Source organism: Cyprinodon tularosa, unplaced genomic scaffold (genome assembly GCF_016077235.1).
Source record: "Cyprinodon tularosa strain WSP-4 unplaced genomic scaffold, ASM1607723v1 ctg1423, whole genome shotgun sequence".
Taxonomy (NCBI): Eukaryota; Metazoa; Chordata; class Actinopteri; order Cyprinodontiformes; family Cyprinodontidae; genus Cyprinodon; species Cyprinodon tularosa.
In genome coordinates, this window is record NW_024038247.1 from 105,134 (window position 1) to 124,395 (window position 19,262).

Genomic DNA, 19,262 nt, shown 5'->3' on the forward strand with positions numbered 1-19,262 from the left:
CTGCCACTCAGGGTCAGACCTTTAACCCCAGACTGCCAGTCAGGGTCAGACCTTTAACCCCAGACTGCCAGTCAGGGTCAGACCTTTAACCCCAGACTGCCAGTCAGGGTCAGACCTTTAACCCCAGACTGCCAGTCAGGGTCAGACCTTTAACCCCAGACTGCCACTCAGGGTCAGACCTTTAACCCCAGACTGCCAGTCAGGGTCAGACCTTTAACCCCAGACTGCCAGTCAGGGTCAGACCTTTAACCCCAGACTGCCAGTCAGGGTCAGACCTTTAACCCCAGACTGCCACTCAGGGTCAGACCTTTAACCCCAGACTGCCACTCAGGGTCAGACCTTTAACCCCAGACTGCCACTCAGGGTCAGACCTTTAACCCCAGGCTGCCACTCAGGGTCAGACCTTTAACCCCAGACTGCCACTCAGGGTCAGACCTTTAACCCCAGACTGCCACTCAGGGTCAGACCTTTAACCCCAGACTGCCAGTCAGGGTCAGACCTTTAACCCCAGACTGCCACTCAGGGTCAGACCTTTAACCCCAGACTGCCACTCAGGGTCAGACCTTTAACCCCAGACTGCCACTCAGGGTCAGACCTTTAACCCCAGACTGCCACTCAGGGTCAGACCTTTAACCCCAGACTGCCACTCAGGGTCAGACCTTTAACCCCAGACTGCTGCTCTAGCACCGTGCATTAGCTGGCAGCCCAAACACCAACCAGTGGAGCTCTGTCATGTTTGTAAATGTTGACCTGCAGGTTGGTTTGCAGGAAATCCCATTTTACTAGTAGCAAACCCAGCTGGACCTCAGTTTGGGTCTAAAGGGCAGATTAGACTTCTGCAGCCGCACACATGGGTGGGTCTGGTTAATTTGACCTCATTTTGACGGCTGAGTTGGTTGAATTGTAAACTCTTCATTGATGTTCTGTACCGTTGCCTAGCAACCAACATTCTACCCTTGAACTCTTTTATTAAAGCATGAAAATGGCTTTCAGGAGAAATCTGAGAGAAACAGGCTTTAGAAATGCTTCAGAATATTGGTGATAGCATTCAGACGGATGAGGATGACGGGGCAGGAAGGAAGCGGCTCACATTCTGACAGCGAGTCTGAGGATGATCGCCCAGCCACGGGAAAACGCTGACCTATCAGTGAGCCATCAGGTGATGGGGAAACTGCTCACACCTCAGCGACCCAAAACCAAACCAGAACTCCTGGTCTGCTGTAATCACACAGCTGGGCCTGGATGTGTTGGATCAGATTAGAGAGGATTGTGTAACAGTGAAGGCGGCCTGTGGCTGATATTTGACCATCTCCTAGACATAGCAGCGGTAAACGCCTTGGTTTAGTTCAGGAGCTGTTTGAACGTCACCGTCTCACACAGAGATTTTATCCTTCAACTGGTAAAACGTTCGACAACATGCAGGTTACAGCCTCCGCCGCTGAACAGCAGCTTTGGAGGCAAAGAAAACTAAAAAACACTCCTATGATGTTTGTCATCAATTTCTGTAAATTAAATAGCAATTCCAAACTTTCAACCTGTGTAATAAAACAGTCTGCTTTATTTTACTGATTTATTTTAATACAAATTTAGACCACAAATAATAATATCCTACAATAAAGCCTTTAAAGCACATATATTAGACCTGTTTAAAGCTCCACAGTAGGTTTATATGATTCACAAGAACCATTTCAGTCGATGACATCATCACTACTGATGCGTTTCATTGGTTAAAATGTCCCCTGTCAAAATGTTCTAGTGTCAAAGCTTTTCTGCCACATTCTGTCTTTGGGTGTCAGAATTCGACCGTTAACCAGATCCCAGCAACCAAACAGGAAACAGCAAAAACACACAATGCTAAATAAAATGCTAAATTAAAAAGGTTCAGAATGAAAAAGGAAACTGACTGAAATTCCAAAAACCAGCTGGGAATTTTAAAGAAGCACAAAAAGCTGCGAACATTAGAGAAGCCTGTAAACCTCTGATCATCACATCACAGCTATTAGAGCATCTGAAATATTTAAATAAAGGTCATAAACAGCGTCCGGTTTCCCTCCATCTCTTCCTGTTTCTCTCGTATGGGATCGATATTTCAGACTCGAGGCCAACGCCATCGGCTTCACAGCAGATTGGTTCAATGTTTTCATTGGTGTGACATGCAGAGTTTACAACATTCTTCATTCTGCAGCCGATTACTTTTTATGCTGGAATAAATTTGTACTGCTGCCTTTTGCAGTGATGGTTTCACAGCACATCTTAGCCCCTTTGGTTTGAATTCCTATTACCCTGCCGTATATCGCTCAGCTGCTGTCGCCATGTTTAGTTTGCAGGTAGTTGTAGAGTACCAGAAAATAATCCTGTTTGGAGGAGGGGTCTATGATGCATTCAAAGGGTGTGGGGAAAATAAAACTGTGATGGCTGCGTGAAGAAACTCCATATACATCGAGTATATTAACCCCTAGTAACACAATGATAAGAGATTCTATTGCCATGCTTTGCTAACGTCTTTGGGAAAGCTAGCATGAGCGGGAAGCTAGCATGAGCGGGAAAGCTAGCATGAGCGGGGAAGCTAGCATGAGCGGGAAAGCTAGCATGAGCGGGGAAGCTGGCATGAGCGGGAAAGCTAGCATGAGCATGAAGCTGGACTCTATGTCGTGGTTAGAAATCGTTGCCGGGCGGTTCTGGTTGTCTGTCTCTGGTTGCCTCTGTCTCCATGTGGAACCTTTATTCTGAAGGTGTGAAGGCTTTTATTTTGACAGTGTGGAGGTAAACCCAACAGTGTTGACTCAGATTTTGCTTGTTTCTCTGCAGCAGATGAAGATGAACCAGATGAACCCGGATGGGAATATGGGGCCCTCACAGGGACCGGGTCCAATGCCCTCCTTTCCGGGACCTGGAGGTCCTGGGAGTTCGGGCCCCCCTGGTCAGCAGGGCTACGCTCCAAACATGCCTCCTCAGCAGATGGCCCCCCAAATGGGCCCCGGAGGGATGCAGCAGTCTTTTATGCAGCCTGGACATATGGGTCCCCCCTCTGGACCCCCGTCACATCAGGGGCCTCCTCAAGGGATGATGGGACCCTCAGACATGCAGGAACCACAGAGACATCCTGGCCCACCCAGACACATGGGCCCCCAAGGACCACATGGAATGGGGCCCAGAGGGATGCAGGGGCCCCCTGCAGGGATGATGGGTCACCCTCCTCGAGGAATGGGTTTGAGGGACCCTCAAGGGCCTCCACCTCAGGGCGGCATGATGCAACAACAAGGAAACATGATGGGCCCTCAGGGCCAAATGCAGGGTGGGATGGCGGGGCCCCCCAGGACACACGGCAACATGCCTAACAACTATGGGATGGGAAACATGCAGGGGCCCCAAGGAAACATGCAGGGGCCCCAAGGAAACATGCAAGGGGCCCCTGGGAATATGCAGGGGGGCCCTGGGAACATGCAGGGCCCACATGGAAACATGCAGGGGGGCCCTGGGAACATGCAGGGGGGCCCTGGGAACATGCAGGGGGGCCCTGGGAACATGCAGGGGGGCCCTGGGAACATGCAGGGCCCACATGGAAACATGCAGGGGGGCCCTGGGAACATGCAGGGCCCACATGGAAACATGCAGGGGCCCCGTGGAAACATGCAGGGCCCCCCCTACATGCAGCCCCAGGTCAGTAGAACCCGGCAGGTTCTGTTCCATTTTTAGGTTCGGCTTGGTATCAATACTAACTCTGCTCTGGTGTCTGCAGGGTCAGAACTCGGGGCCCATGATTCATGGAATGGGGCCACAGGGGCCCAACAACCAAGGTGGGCTCCTTCAGGGTTCCCCAACAGAGTACCATGTGTCGCCCTGTAGGGGCCAAAGCAGTTTGTTCTGAGAGTCTGAAGTGTCTTTTGCTTCCAGGGGACCACCGGGGGCCACCACCTAACAACCACATGGGCCCCTCTGATCGGCAGGGCCACGGAGGCTCAGGGGGACCTGCCCAGGGCTCGGGTTCCTACTGGGGCGACAACCAGCAGGGCCGGAGGGGCCCCCAGGACTTTGATGGAGGACAGGACTTCCACGGCCGAGGAGACGACAGCTGGAGGCCAGCGGGGCCGGGGCCCGGGCCAGGGTACCAAGGAGGTAGCCACAGAGGAGGGGGGCACCGGGGCGGCGGGGGTAACTGGGGCCCCGATGAGCGCTTTGGTGGGGGGGACTTCAGAGGACGGCGGGACGACAGGTGGGTGAGCCGATTCTGATTGACGGAGAGTTCCGCCCCAAACTGGGTTCTGACCCAATCCCGTCCTTTCAAAGGTTCCGAGGAGGCGGGCCTGGCCGAGCAGGGGGGCGGGGCTATGCTGAGGAGTACGGTGGCCAGGAGGAGGGCTTCGACGGCGGCGAGGAGATGAGCCGAGGCTGGGACTCTGGTGGCCGAGGGCGGCCACAGAGAGGCGGGGGCCACCCCCGAGGAGGTGAGGGGGCAGGGCCAAAGATCACGGGAGCTCTGATGGGAATCAGCATTCTGTCTCATTCTAGGAAGTCTTATAGATCTATCGCACAGTGTCCCGCAGCTCCTTAGAGTTTTTTAAGAAATAAGTTCAAGGCCTGAAGGTTTGTGGAAACGGTCATGAAGACGGTCTCCCTCCTTCAATGTTTATTGTTTTTCAAATTAGGCTGGGAGATCGATGGCATTAGAAATATGTCCGGCAGTCCGAGCTGCGCTTTACTGCACCTAGCTCTGCTTTATGGCAGTCTGAGCTCCACTTTACTGTACCTAGCTCTGCTTTACGGCAGTCTGAGCTCCGCTTTACTGCACCTAGCTCTGCTTTACGGCAGTCTGAGCTCCGCTTTACTGTACCTAGCTTTGCTTTACGGCAGTCTGAGCTCCGCTTTACTGCACTTAGCTCTGCTTTACGGCAGTCTGAGCTCCACTTTACTGCACCTAGCTCTGCTTTACGGCAGTCTGAGCTCCGCTTTACTGCACCTAGGTCTGCTTTACGGCAGTCTGAGCTCCGCTTTACTGTACCTAGCTCTGCTTTACGGCAGTCTGAGCTCCGCTTTACTGCACCTAGCTTTGCTTTACGGCAGTCTGAGCTCCGCTTTACTGTACCTAGCTTTGCTTTACGGCAGTCTGAGCTCCGCTTTACTGCACTTAGCTCTGCTTTACGGCAGTCTGAGCTCCACTTTACTGCACCTAGCTCTGCTTTACGGCAGTCTGAGCTCCACTTTACTGTACCTAGCTCTGCTTTACGGCAGTCTGAGCTCCGCTTTACTGCACCTAGCTCTGCTTTACGGCAGTCTGAGCTCCGCTTTACTGCACCTAGCTTTACTTTACGGCAGTCTGAGCTCCGCTTTACTGCACCTAGCTCTACTTTACGGCAGTCTGAGCTCCGCTTTACTGTACCTAGCCTTGCTTTACGGCAGTCTGAGCTCCGCTTTACTGCACTTAGCTCTGCTTTACGGCAGTCTGAGCTCCACTTTACTGCACCTAGCTCTGCTTTACGGCAGTCTGAGCTCCACTTTACTGTACCTAGCTCTGCTTTACGGCAGTCTGAGCTCCGCTTTACTGCACCTAGCTCTGCTTTACGGCAGTCTGAGCTCCGCTTTACTGTACCTAGCTTTGCTTTACGGCAGTCTGAGCTCCGCTTTACTGCACTTAGCTCTGCTTTACGGCAGTCTGAGCTCCACTTTACTGCACCTAGCTCTGCTTTACGGCAGTCTGAGCTCCACTTTACTGTACCTAGCTCTGCTTTACGGCAGTCTGAGCTCCGCTTTACTGCACCTAGCTGTGCTTTACGGCAGTCTGACCTCCACTTTACTGCACTTAGCTCTGCTTTACAGCAGTCTGAGCTCCGCTTTACTGTACCTAGCTTTGCTTTACGGCAGTCTGAGCTCCGCTTTACTGCACTTAGCTCTGCTTTACGGCAGTCTGAGCTCCACTTTACTGCACCTAGCTCTGCTTTACGGCAGTCTGAGCTCCACTTTACTGTACCTAGCTCTGCTTTACGGCAGTCTGAGCTCCGCTTTACTGCACCTAGCTCTGCTTTACGGCAGTCTGAGCTCCGCTTTACTGCACCTAGCTTTACTTTACGGCAGTCTGAGCTCCGCTTTACTGCACCTAGCTCTACTTTACGGCAGTCTGAGCTCCGCTTTACTGTACCTAGCCTTGCTTTACGGCAGTCTGAGCTCCGCTTTACTGCACTTAGCTCTGCTTTACGGCAGTCTGAGCTCCACTTTACTGCACCTAGCTCTGCTTTACGGCAGTCTGAGCTCCACTTTACTGTACCTAGCTCTGCTTTACGGCAGTCTGAGCTCCGCTTTACTGCACCTAGCTCTGCTTTACGGCAGTCTGAGCTCCGCTTTACTGTACCTAGCTTTGCTTTACGGCAGTCTGAGCTCCGCTTTACTGCACTTAGCTCTGCTTTACGGCAGTCTGAGCTCCACTTTACTGCACCTAGCTCTGCTTTACGGCAGTCTGAGCTCCACTTTACTGTACCTAGCTCTGCTTTACGGCAGTCTGAGCTCCGCTTTACTGCACCTAGCTGTGCTTTACGGCAGTCTGACCTCCACTTTACTGCACTTAGCTCTGCTTTACAGCAGTCTGAGCTCCGCTTTACTGCACCTAGGTCTGCTTTACGGCAGTCTGAGCTCCGCTTTACTGCACCTAGCTGTGCTTTACGGCAGTCTGAGCTCCGCTTTACTGCACTTAGCTCTGCTTTACAGCAGTCTGAGCTCCGCTTTACTGCACCTAGGTCTGCTTTACGGCAGTCTGAGCTCCGCTTTACTGCACCTAGGTCTGCTTTACGGCAGTCTGAGCTCCGCTTTACTGCACCTAGGTCTGCTTTACGGCAGTCTGAGCTCCACTTTACTGCACCTAGCTGTGCTTTACGGCAGTCTGAGCTCCGCTTTACTGCACTTAGCTCTGCTTTACAGCAGTCTGAGCTCCGCTTTACTGCACCTAGCTCTACTTTACGCCAGTCTGAGCTCCACTTTACTGTACTTAGCTCTGCTTTACGGCAGTCTGAGCTCCACTTTACTGTACCTAGCTCTACTTTACGGCAGTCTGAGCTCCACTTTACTGTACCTAGCTCTGCTTTACGGCAGTCTGAGCTCCGCTTTACTGCACCTAGCTCTACTTTACGCCAGTCTGAGCTCCACTTTACTGTACTTAGCTCTGCTTTACAGCAGTCTGAGCTCCACTTTACTGTACCTAGCTCTACTTTACGGCAGTATGAGCTCCACTTTACTGCACTTAGCTCTGCTTTACGGCAGTCTGAGCTCCACTTTACTGTACCTAGCTCTGCTTTACGGCAGTCTGAGCTCCACTTTACTGCACTTAGCTCTGCTTTACGGCAGTCTGAGCTCCACTTTACTGCACCTAGCTCTGCTTTACGGCAGTCTGAGCTCCACTTTACTGTACCTAGCTCTACTTTACGGCAGTCTGAGCTCCACTTTACTGCACTTAGCTCTGCTTTACGGCAGTCTGAGCTCCACTTTACTGTACCTAGCTCTGCTTTACGGCAGTCTGAGCTCCACTTTACTGCACTTAGCTCTGCTTTACGGCAGTCTGAGCTCCACTTTACTGCACCTAGCTCTACTTTACGGCAGTCTGAGCTCCGCTTTACTGCACCTAGCTCTACTTTACGGCAGTCTGAGCTCCACTTTACTGCACTTAGCTCTGCTTTACGGCAGTCTGAGCTCCACTTTACTGTACCTAGCTCTGCTTTACGGCAGTCTGAGCTCCACTTTACTGCACTTAGCTCTGCTTTACGGCAGTCTGAGCTCCACTTTACTGCACCTAGCTCTACTTTACGGCAGTCTGAGCTCCGCTTTACTGCACCTAGCTCTGCTTTACGGCAGTCTGAGCTCCGCTTTACTGCACCTAGCTCTACTTTACGGCAGTCTGAGCTCCGCTTTACTGTACCTAGCTTTGCTTTACGGCAGTCTGAGCTCCGCCTTACTGCACTTAGCTCTGCTTTATGGCAGTCTGAGCTCCACTTTACTGCACCTAGCTCTGCTTTACGGCAGTCTGAGCTCCGCTTTACTGCACCTAGCTCTGCTTTACGGCAGTCTGAGCTCCGCTTTACTGTACCTAGCTTTGCTTTATGGCAGTCTGAGCTCCACTTTACTGCACTTAGCTCTGCTTTACGGCAGTCTGAGCTCCACTTTACTGCACCTAGCTCTGCTTTACGGCAGTCTGAGCTCCGCTTTACTGCACCTAGCTCTGCTTTACGGCAGTCTGAGCTCCGCTTTACTGTACCTAGCTTTGCTTTACGGCAGTCTGAGCTCCGCTTTACTGTACCTAGCTTTGCTTTACGGCAGTCTGAGCTCCGCTTTACTGCACTTAGCTCTGCTTTACGGCAGTCTGAGCTCCACTTTACTGCACCTAGCTCTGCTTTACGGCAGTCTGAGCTCCGCTTTACTGCACCTAGGTCTGCTTTACGGCAGTCTGAGCTCCGCTTTACTGTACCTAGCTCTGCTTTACGGCAGTCTGAGCTCCGCTTTACTGCACCTAGCTTTGCTTTACGGCAGTCTGAGCTCCGCTTTACTGCACTTAGCTCTGCTTTACGGCAGTCTGAGCTCCACTTTACTGCACCTAGCTCTGCTTTACGGCAGTCTGAGCTCCACTTTACTGTACCTAGCTCTGCTTTACGGCAGTCTGAGCTCCGCTTTACTCCACCTAGCTCTGCTTTACGGCAGTCTGAGCTCCGCTTTACTGCACCTAGCTTTACTTTACGGCAGTCTGAGCTCCGCTTTACTGCACCTAGCTCTACTTTACGGCAGTCTGAGCTCCGCTTTACTGTACCTAGCTTTGCTTTACGGCAGTCTGAGCTCTGCTTTACGGCAGTCTGAGCTCCACTTTACTGCACCTAGCTCTGCTTTACGGCAGTCTGAGCTCCACTTTACTGTACCTAGCTCTGCTTTACGGCAGTCTGAGCTCCGCTTTACTGCACCTAGCTCTGCTTTACGGCAGTCTGAGCTCCGCTTTACTGTACCTAGCTTTGCTTTACGGCAGTCTGAGCTCCGCTTTACTGCACTTAGCTCTGCTTTACGGCAGTCTGAGCTCCACTTTACTGCACCTAGCTCTGCTTTACGGCAGTCTGAGCTCCGCTTTACTGCACCTAGGTCTGCTTTACGGCAGTCTGAGCTCCGCTTTACTGCACCTAGCTGTGCTTTACGGCAGTCTGACCTCCACTTTACTGCACTTAGCTCTGCTTTACAGCAGTCTGAGCTCCGCTTTACTGCACCTAGGTCTGCTTTACGGCAGTCTGAGCTCCGCTTTACTGCACCTAGCTGTGCTTTACGGCAGTCTGAGCTCCGCTTTACTGCACTTAGCTCTGCTTTACAGCAGTCTGAGCTCCGCTTTACTGCACCTAGGTCTGCTTTACGGCAGTCTGAGCTCCGCTTTACTGCACCTAGGTCTGCTTTACGGCAGTCTGAGCTCCGCTTTACTGCACCTAGGTCTGCTTTACGGCAGTCTGAGCTCCACTTTACTGCACCTAGCTGTGCTTTACGGCAGTCTGAGCTCCGCTTTACTGCACTTAGCTCTGCTTTACAGCAGTCTGAGCTCCGCTTTACTGCACCTAGGTCTGCTTTACGGCAGTCTGAGCTCCGCTTTACTGCCCCTAGGTCTGCTTTACGGCAGTCTGAGCTGCGCTTTACTGCACCTAGCTCTGCTTTACGGCAGTCTGAGCTCCGCTTTACTGCACCTAGGTCTGCTTTACGGCAGTCTGAGCTCCGCTTTACTGCACCTAGGTCTGCTTTACGGCAGTCTGAGCTCCGCTTTACTGCACCTAGGTCTGCTTTACGGCAGTCTGAGCTCCGCTTTACTGCACCTAGCTGTGCTTTACGGCAGTCTGAGCTCCGCTTTACTGCACTTAGCTCTGCTTTACAGCAGTCTGAGCTCCGCTTTACTGCACCTAGGTCTGCTTTACGGCAGTCTGAGCTCCGCTTTACTGCACCTAGGTCTGCTTTACGGCAGTCTGAGCTCCGCTTTACTGCACCTAGGTCTGCTTTACGGCAGTCTGAGCTCCACTTTACTGCACCTAGCTGTGCTTTACGGCAGTCTGAGCTCCGCTTTACTGCACTTAGCTCTGCTTTACAGCAGTCTGAGCTCCGCTTTACTGCACCTAGGTCTGCTTTACGGCAGTCTGAGCTCCGCTTTACTGCACTTAGCTCTGCTTTACAGCAGTCTGAGCTCCGCTTTACTGCACCTAGGTCTGCTTTACGGCAGTCTGAGCTCCGCTTTACTGCCCCTAGGTCTGCTTTACGGCAGTCTGAGCTGCGCTTTACTGCACCTAGCTCTGCTTTACAGCAGTCTGAGCTCCGCTTTACTGCACCTAGGTCTGCTTTACGGCAGTCTGAGCTCCGCTTTACTGCACCTAGGTCTGCTTTACGGCAGTCTGAGCTCCGCTTTACTGCACCTAGGTCTGCTTTACGGCAGTCTGAGCTCCGCTTTACTGCACCTAGGTCTGCTTTACGGCAGTCTGAGCTCCGCTTTACTGCACCTAGCTGTGCTTTACGGCAGTCTGAGCTCCGCTTTACTGCACCTAGCTGCGCTTTACGGCAGTCTGAGCTGCGCCTACAGCAGCAGGCAGGGCTAATGTCAGCGCCTGCGGCGGCCAGGGCTTCCAGCTACTGTATAATGGCGTATTGGCAGCGTTTTGGTATAAAGGGGGTTCACAGGAGGAAACCGTCAGTTCTCCTCCAGACTTCATCACCATCATAGGGGGAGCCAGAAGGTGAGTGATGGATCCTCCCTGCGTTCACGCCCACCACCAACACACTTCCTAGCAGACATGACGCTCAATCTGCTGACACCAGAAACCTGCTTTCTTTATTTTGATTTTTATTGGATTTTCTTTTTAAGGCGGGCGGTAAACAGCAGCTTGGTTAATACCGTGATCAAATAAATCTTTTTCTGCAGACCGGGCGCCTCCAGGCGCATCGCTGCCCCCATTAGGAGGCCGTGCATCATTTCCTGGGCATTACGCTGCCGTGCTTCATGCAGAAGTTAGGCTGTCGTTGGACAGAAGCTCTGGACTCGTTCTGAATCCTCTATGTTTGCGCCCAGAATAGAAATAATCCACAGAGAGTTCAGCGTCTAGTTTAGTAGATTCTGGGACTAAATCGCTGTGAAAGGCTGTTATTATTCCCCCACTAAATGAAAAACTATTATTATCTAGAGACTGTTAGTAACAGGAAGTGAAATGCAGCTCCAGACTGGAATGGACTTGAATGGAGAGAAGACGAGTCGGTTCTGGCGTTCCTGAGAAACGATTCTCTGATGCTAACAGAGTGTTCCACCTGTTGAACTGAACGCTGGGTGTCTGAGGGGTGAGAACTTTTCCAAGCGCTGCTGTCTCATGGTGTCTCCAGGTCACGACGGGTATCGGGACGACGGCTCGTCTCCTGGTGGCCGGGATCGTCCCTCTTCCATGCAGGGGATGGACATGGCGTCTCTGCCTCCAAGGAAGCGTCCCTGGCAGGACGGTCCAGGAACAGGAGACCATGACCCCCCTGATGGAGGTCAGCCATGTTTGCTCCAAACTCCACGCCGCTTCATCACAACTCGTCCTGGTTTCTTTTTTTTTAATCCTTCCCTCTGTCTCTGCAGGTCGTCCTCAGCGGGACGACGGCGGCGGCTACGGTCCCCCTGGACGAGGCGGGCGGGGCGGCTGGGGCCCCGGTGGAGGGCCGGGTCTACGGCGAGGAGGACCGCCTCCCAGAGGAGGGCCGAGGGGCGGGGGGCGTGGCCGGTAGTGGCGGGCCTCTCTCAGCGCCTTCACACCACATGAATCTCTGGGCTGTGGTCCTGGTGCCTGGGTGGCCCGGTTCGACCCGGTCCGGTCCGGCCCGGTTTGGTCCGGTCCGGCCCGGCAGCTGTATCATACTGTAGAGACTGTTTTGCTGCGTTTTCTAAAAGATTTCTATGTGTTTGTGTTTTCACCAAGTTGGACAATAAAGATTGACAGTTGAAGTGCGGGCGCCGCAGCGCCCCCTGTGGACCATCAATGCTGACTGATCTGATCCACTGACTGCCATCTACCACCAGCATCCCTGTATTCAATCAGTCCAATAAAACGCACTCCAACCAGGCTGCAGCTTCTGTCACAGGTCCGGATGTGGGCGGAGCCACAGATCAGAGCGGCGTTCTGATGCCGCCGCAGCATTAAGGTCCCATCACATCAAACCAGATTAACGTGTAAAGTCTGAGGGGGCGGGGTCTGGTCAGTCTCAGCCGTTACAGGGGACCCCCTGATTGACCCCCTGCATCTGGTGCCACTAGATGGAGCCGACGAGTCTCACGCTGCTGCTCTGTGGACTCGTGACTCGGCGGCCAATCAGGGAAAGAGAAAAAGTCAAAGGTAGAAATAATGAATGCTCTGCAGAGGCTGATCCTCCCTCACCTCCAGCTCAGAGCCCGCTCTGCCGCCGCCCGCTGCCCAGCATCAGGGCTCTCTGAGGGGGCAGATTCACCAGGAAGAGCTGCTGAATCCAGCTGCTTCTGGAGGAACCAGAGCGGATCTTTGTTTTCCTCCAGAAATAGATGTTTGATTCTAGAGTTATTCATCATAGAGAAACACTCAGCAGCAGGCTGGGATGTTAAGGTTCACCTGGACTTTTATTGTGAAATGCTGACAGGAAATGACCTGGGGTTGCCAGAGGTAACGGCAGGTGGAAAGCAGAGATCAAACAACTAAGGTAAAACACGCCGGCTGTTATATTCAGGAATGACTGTGATGCAATAACTTCATATCAGGGAACATCTGCTGGGATGTGATGTCATCAGCCCTAATTATTAATTATTCTCTCTATAAAACTAAACAGAAACAAAGCAGCTCTGAAAAGTAGGATTTTAATGGGTGATAATGACCTCTGGATGACCTTGAATCTAACCTCTAATATCTCAGCAGCACATCTGATCTTTTCACTAATGACCATTCTAATGCTCTATAGAAGCTCTAACCACTGAGTCTACCTGCTGAGTGTTTTCCACATCACTGGGGGGGGGGGGGTCTGCTCCATGCAGCTGAAGCTCCTCCTCCTTGATGATGCGTTTAGGGTGTAAACGCTAAATGCAGAGCTGGAGGAAATCACCGCGCTCACTCTGAACGCACCATCAGGATGGCAGATTTTATTCTGCCTATGGGAGCATTGATACAGGGAGACTGCAGCAGGTCCAGTGGGATTACCTTTCATTGGTGGGATTATGATGGATTATGTTTCACAGTTTAACTGCTGTAAAACGAGACGTGCTAATAAGAAAAAACCATTTCTAAAAGATGAGGACATTAATATACTTTAGTGGGATTATAATCCTGATGAACGGGATGTTTGGAGGTGGACTTTCTGACTTAGAAACCTGTTCAAACTATTTTCCAGCTCATAAGGTAATTAAAGTCAAGCTTCTCTCTAGCTGGAAGCTACAGAGCAGATAAACATCCACAGCGTTCAGGTTTCTGGGGGCCATCATGGGAGGGCCCCGTGGCGCCAACATTCTCATCTCTCCCGTTAGGAGCCAATCACTGGTCCAGGAACTGGATCAGAATGTTTCACTGCAATGTTGAACTCTGAGGCATTAGCGGCCCCTGAGGGCCCCAGGAAACAACCCTTCGTCTTCTCCACAGGAAGGTCAGATTAGCTAACTTTGAAGCAAACACCTGATCCACAGAATTAACAGAAGGCCCAGTACTGATAGACAGTGAACGCATCATCTCTAACATGACTTATTTACTGGAGTATTTACAGGTGCTGGTCATAAAATTAGAATATCATGAAAAGGTAGATTGATTTCAGTAATTCCATTTAAAAAGTGAAACTTGTATATTATATTCATACATTACATACAAACTCATATATTTCAGATGTTTATTTTGTTTAATTTTGATGATTACAAATGACAACAAATGAAAATCTCAAATTCATCATATCAGAAAATTAGAATATTGTGAAAAGGTTCAAAATTGATGGCCCCTGGTGCCACACTCTAATCAGCTAATTAACTCAAACCACCTGCAAAAGCCTTTAAATGGTCTTTCAGTCTAGTTCTATAGGCTACACAATCATGGGGAAGACTGCTGACTTGACAGTTGTCCAAAAGACGACCATCGACACCTTGCACAAGGAGGGCAAGACACAAAAGGTCATCGCTAAAGAGGCTGGCTGTTCACAGAGCTCAGTGTCCAAGCACATTAATAGAGAGGCGAAGGGAAGGAAAAGATGTGGTCGAAAAAAGTGTACAAGCAAGAGAGATAACCGCACCCTGGAGAGGATTGTGAAACAAAACCCATTCAAAAATGTGGGGGAGATTCACAAAGAGTGGACTGCAGCTGGAGTGAGTGCTTCAAGAACCACCACACACAGACGTATGAAAGACATGGGTTTCTGCTGTCGCATTCCTTGTGTCAAGCCACTCTTGAACCACAGACAGCGTCAGAAGCGTCTTGCCTGGGCTAAAGAGAAACAGGACTGGACTGCTGGTGAGTGGTCCAAAGTCATGTTCTCTGATGAAAGTAAATTTTGCATTTCCTTTGGAAATCAAGGTCCCAGAGTCTGGAGGAAAAGAAGAGAGGCACTTCATCCACGTTGCTTGAAGTCCAGTGTAAAGTTTCCACAGTCAGTGATGGTTTGGGGTGCCATGTCATCTGCTGGTGTTGGTCCATTGTGTTTTCTGAGGTCCAGGGTCAACGCAGCCACATACCAGGAAGTTTTAGAGCACTTCATGCTTCCTGCAGCTGACCAACTTTTTGGAGATGCAGATTTCATTTTCCAACAGGACTTGGCACCTGCACACAGTGCCAAAGCTACCAGTACCTGGTTGAAGGACCATGGTATCCCTGTTCTTAATTGGCCAGCAAACTCTCCTGACCTTAACCCCATAGAAAATCTATGGGGTATTGTGAAGAAGAAGATGCAATACACCAGACCCAACAATTCAGAAGAGCTAAAAGCCACTATTAGAGCAACCTGGGCTATCATAACACCTGAGCAGTGCCACAGACTGATCGACTCCATGCCACGCCGCATTGCTGCAGTAATACAGGCCAAAGGAGGCCCAACTAAATACTGAGTGCTGTACATGCTCATACTTTTCATGTTCATACTTTTCAGTTGGCCAACATTTCTATAAATCCTTTGTTTTTATTGGTCTTCAGTAATATTCTAATTTTCTGATATGATGAATTTGAGATTTTCATTTGTTGTCATTTGTAATCATCAAAATTAAACAAAATAAACATCTGAAATATATGAGTTTGTATGTAATGTATGAATATAATATACAAGTTTCACTTTTTAAATGGAATTACTGAAATCAATCTACTTTTTCATGATATTCTAATTTTATGACCAGCACCTGTAAACCAGATTAACCTCAGGGGCCACTGCGCAGTCCCTGGGGCCCCTGCTGTGAAGGCGGATGTTAAACCTCAACCAGTCCCTCCCATAGATGGTCTATGAGGCGGAGATGGTTATTCTGTCGGCTTCATCCAGCAGAACCTGCTGGTTTGGTTCTGTGACCCGGTCTGTTAGGCGGTTCTGTTCATTTTAGCGATGACATCATCTGTTTCCTTTTCCTCCAGCGGACCAGGAAACAAGCTCAGAAGAACAAAGCTTGTTTACAGGCCAGAGGTCCCACTTTGGAGAGCCCAGAACCTTTAGAGAGCTGCCTCAGAGGAACCAGGGTTCCCAGTTCTGACAAGTCCGGGCGGTGAAACCAGAACCCAGCCTGCCCGGGTTTGCATTTTTAAACAGGGTCACATTGAAGTAGGGAACCAGAACTAAGACTGATTTAAACAAAGGACCAGAGAAAACCCAGTTTACTGGTAGAAGCTGTTTTAATAGCAAAGGTATAAACAGACACCCCCCCCCCAAGCTGATTGGCTCCATCAGTGGTAAGTCTTTGGTCCTGGCAGTCAGTGCTGAGGTAAAACCCCCCCTCCATCAGTTTTAGGTCTATGGACCTGGCAGTCAGCACTGAGGGTTTATTCCCCCTCCATCAGCTTTAGATCTGTGGTCCTGCCAGTCAGCGCTGAGGGTTTAAATCCCTCTCCATCAGTTTTAGGTTTTTGGTCCTGCCAGTCAGCGCTGAGGGTTTATTCCCCCTCCATCAGTTTTAGGTCTGTGGTCCTGGCAGTCAGCGCTGAGGGTTTAATTCCCCCTCCATCAGTTTTAGATCTGTGGTCCTGGCAGTCAGCGCTGAGGGTTTATTTCCCCTCCATCAGTTTTAGGTCTATGGACCTGGCAGTCAGCGCTGAGGGTTTATTTCCCCTCCATCAGTTTTAGGTCTATGGACCTGGCAGTCAGCGCTGAGGGTTTATTCCCCTCCATCAGCTTTAGGTCTGTGGTCCTGGCAGTCAGCGCTGAGGGTTTAGTCTGGGTCGGTTCCGCTCAGATCGCCATGGTTCTGCCGCTGACGGTCCTCTTGAGGAGGGAGAGCGTCCAGCCGCTCAGATACCGGATCCCGGCGCTGCCCCCGGGCAGCAGGGCCAGCAGGCCCCCCAGGAGCAGCGCCCCCTGCAGGCCGGCTCCCAGCGCGGTCAGCACCGTGCTGTGGAGGCCCAGCGCCGCGTACAGAGTCCCAGCTAGGGCGCACAGGTAGGCGGCGGCTCCGGGGGACCGGTGCAGGCCGGACAGCAGCTTACTGGGGCCCCGCAGAACCGACACCGCCGCCACGGCGAACAGGGAGCCCAGCGTCCAGAGCAGGGCGAACTTCCGGGCGTAGAGGAGCAGCAGCGGGGCGTAGAGAGCCGAGAGTCCGAAGCAGAGCACCGACAGGCCCAGGCAGACGCCGAAGCCCAGCAGCCGCTGCTGCCGGCTCACCCCGGGGAGGCACGGGTCCGGTTCGGAGGACCAGGGCCAGGAGGAGCCGCTGCTTCCCGCGGAGCTCTGACCGGACCACGGACTGGACCACCGACCGAACCAGCTGCCCGGTACCGCCTCCGGTTCTCCCACCTCCACCAAGGTGCTGGAGCTGGACTTGGTTCCGCCGCTCTTGGACTGGGAGAGATACTCCTGGAGCTGCCGGTTCAGTTCGGCCATGGCTGCTGTTGTTTCTGGGTTTAATGGCGGTTGACAAGCAACTTATTGGTGCGCATTACCGCCACCTACTGGTAAGGAGTGTGGATCAGGACGCAACTATCAGTTTAGTTTCCTTAAGAAAGCTTAATAAATGACGTAAATATTCAGAAGAGGAGCAATATCCCAACATATCTGATATTTTTAACTGTAACTTATTCTTTAGAAGTCGATATTCTAATTTCCTTCTCTCTTTGGACAAAACAACAAAACATGTTCTACTGTCTCTTCTTGAAAACAACAATTTCCTGATGGATGTCTTCCCATTATAAATAATGTTCTGTTTAAGCCTGTATGACCAAAATGTAACCTGGATATGATATTATCTTCTTTTCTCCTTCTTCCTGTTCCCCTCATAACTTTCCTTTGAATGCTATAAAGCCATCTACCAGTCCTTTCCTCCTCATCTTTCCTTAACCTTTTGTTTTATAACAGATTTTATCTCCTCTTTACTAAATGGAATCAGTATCTCAATGTAACTGTTTTTTGAAGCTTGTTTTGCATATCTGTCTGCCAATTCATTTCCTATTACTCCTATATGAGATGGAACCCATGTAAAAATGACAATTAATCCCATGGTCTGAATTCTATAAAGTATTAACTGAATCTCCAATAGAAGGTCTGGTCTACTATTGGAATGATTATTTTTAATTGAATATAACGATGAGCTTGAATCAGAGCAAATTAAACTTCTTAAAGGACGAACATCTTCAATCCAACTCAAAGCCAAAATAATTCCCATCATTTCCCCGAAGCTGCTTCTTCTTCTTCTTCTGAGGTTTTATGGCGTTTGGCAAACATGTGAGATGTGCATTAGCGCCACCAACTGGTATGGAGTAAAGCAAGGAAACAGGAAACGATTCACCCCAGAAACAAACAAACTGTAACTGAACCCAACATAATAAATACTAAATCACATGTGGCCTTATAATCTTAATTTCTTCATCGTCACTCTGCCAGTTTCTGATGGTCGGTCCTCCCATCATGCTTCTTCTTCTTCTTGTTTTTAATGGCGGTTGGCAAACAACTAAATGGTGCATTACCGCCACCAACCAGTAAGGACTGTGGATCAAGACAGACATGCTCAAAAAAAAACCTAAATTTTTTTTGCTAAACCTGTAGCCAATAAATAACGAAACATAATTCTATAACTTGAATCATAAATACTTTTCCTTCTTTTAATAAAACTTTTAACTTCTATTTTACTCATATCGATTCTTATATCACTCTTACTTTGGTTTATTGCCATCTGCCTCAAGTTTTTGTATAACTTGATCCAACGAAATATTCCTCATCCCTAAGAATTTTTCAGCTCCTTTAACAATGATTTAGATTTTCTCATTTTTCTGTTTAACCTGGTCCGTGCAGTTAATAACAAAAGCCACAAACAAAACCAGTTTGTCAAAGTCAACAGGGTTATAAACCCTGGCATGCTGCTCTGCTTCTTGCCTTAGTTCTTGAATGTTACTCACAGTTTCCTTTTCCTGAACCTTCTTTAACGCCTCAGCATAACTTAGATTGTTTGTTGATTTCACTTTTTGAACCTCAACTGCTTTCTTCCTAACTTCACACCCTCCATATGTCGCCCTGTGCTCTCCACCACAATTACAGCATTTAACCTGAGTATTTTCACCACATTCTTGTATTTTGTGCTCCCCTCCACATTTAAAACATCTCTGTTTGCCCCTGCACACTGCAGCAATGTGACCATATCTCTGACACTTGTAACACCGAAGTGGAGGAGGAACATAAGGCCTGACTGGATAGCACATGAAACCCACTTTAACTCTCTCTGGAACTTCTGGAGTAGAAAATTCCAGAAGCACAGATAAGCTGTCAACTCTCTCATTGTTCACTGTTTTCTGCAATCTCTTTATATCACTGACTTCAACATTATGGATGTTATGCTTTAATCTCTCCAGATCTTCATTAATTCCGTAAATAAATCCTCGGGAATCTTTCTTTTCACCCAACACTCTTTTACTCTCCACTCTTTCCTTTCCAATGCTTTCAACACTCATTGCTTTCCTTTTATGCTCTTCTGATTTACAGACGATTAGCAAGTTTCCATCTCTCAGAGTTTTAGCCATTTCAACTTCCCCCACTTTCTTTTTTAGCTCCTTAGAGACTGTTACTTGGCTCAGAATAATATTTTCATCTTCCTTTCTGAATTTTAATATTATCTTCACCTCTTCTTTCATGATTTTTTT

The 19,262-nt window shown here is 49.9% G+C and overlaps 2 protein-coding genes across 7 annotated transcripts in view; one reads left to right on the forward strand and one right to left on the reverse strand.

Annotated features, from left to right (window-relative positions):
• Positions 1–12,070, forward strand: part of wdr33 (WD repeat domain 33) — a 29,628-nt gene extending 17,558 nt beyond the window's left edge. For 2 of the 4 annotated variants that reach the window (XM_038278627.1, XM_038278626.1), the window contains exons 16-21: positions 2,809–3,660; positions 3,740–3,797; positions 3,895–4,213; positions 4,288–4,445; positions 11,353–11,502; positions 11,591–12,070. In XM_038278627.1, coding sequence (XP_038134555.1) covers positions 2,809–3,660; positions 3,740–3,797; positions 3,895–4,213; positions 4,288–4,445; positions 11,353–11,502; positions 11,591–11,736 — 1,683 coding nt within the window. In that variant the 3' untranslated portion in view covers positions 11,737–12,070. The remainder of the gene's footprint in view (positions 1–2,808; positions 3,661–3,739; positions 3,798–3,894; positions 4,214–4,287; positions 4,446–11,352; positions 11,503–11,590) is intronic. The other 2 variants (XM_038278629.1, XM_038278628.1) reach the window with 2 other exon arrangements.
• Positions 12,071–15,910: 3,840 nt separating this feature from the next.
• LOC119779097 (vesicle transport protein SFT2C-like) lies at positions 15,911–17,057 on the reverse strand. Of its 3 annotated transcripts, none has more exons than XR_005280181.1 (2): positions 16,300–17,057; positions 15,911–16,079 (listed from the first exon to the last, which is right to left on the reverse strand). XR_005280181.1 is itself a non-coding variant. In XM_038278632.1 (2 exons), the coding sequence occupies exon 1, from the start codon at positions 17,014–17,016 to the stop codon at positions 16,366–16,368; it is 651 nt and encodes a 216-aa protein (XP_038134560.1). In that variant the 5' UTR covers positions 17,017–17,057; the 3' UTR covers positions 15,911–16,104; positions 16,325–16,365. The 3 variants fall into 3 exon arrangements, 1 of the variants encoding a protein (XP_038134560.1); XR_005280180.1 differs by having other exon boundaries at positions 15,911–16,104; positions 16,271–17,057; XM_038278632.1 differs by having other exon boundaries at positions 15,911–16,104; positions 16,325–17,057.
• Positions 17,058–19,262: the final 2,205 nt, after the last annotated feature.

What these genes read in the sequence shown, in the direction of transcription:
- LOC119779097 (XM_038278632.1), bottom strand. Translation starts at nt 17,016, where the DNA reads ATGGCCGAACTGAACCGGCAGCTCCAGGAGTATCTCTCCCAGTCCAAG.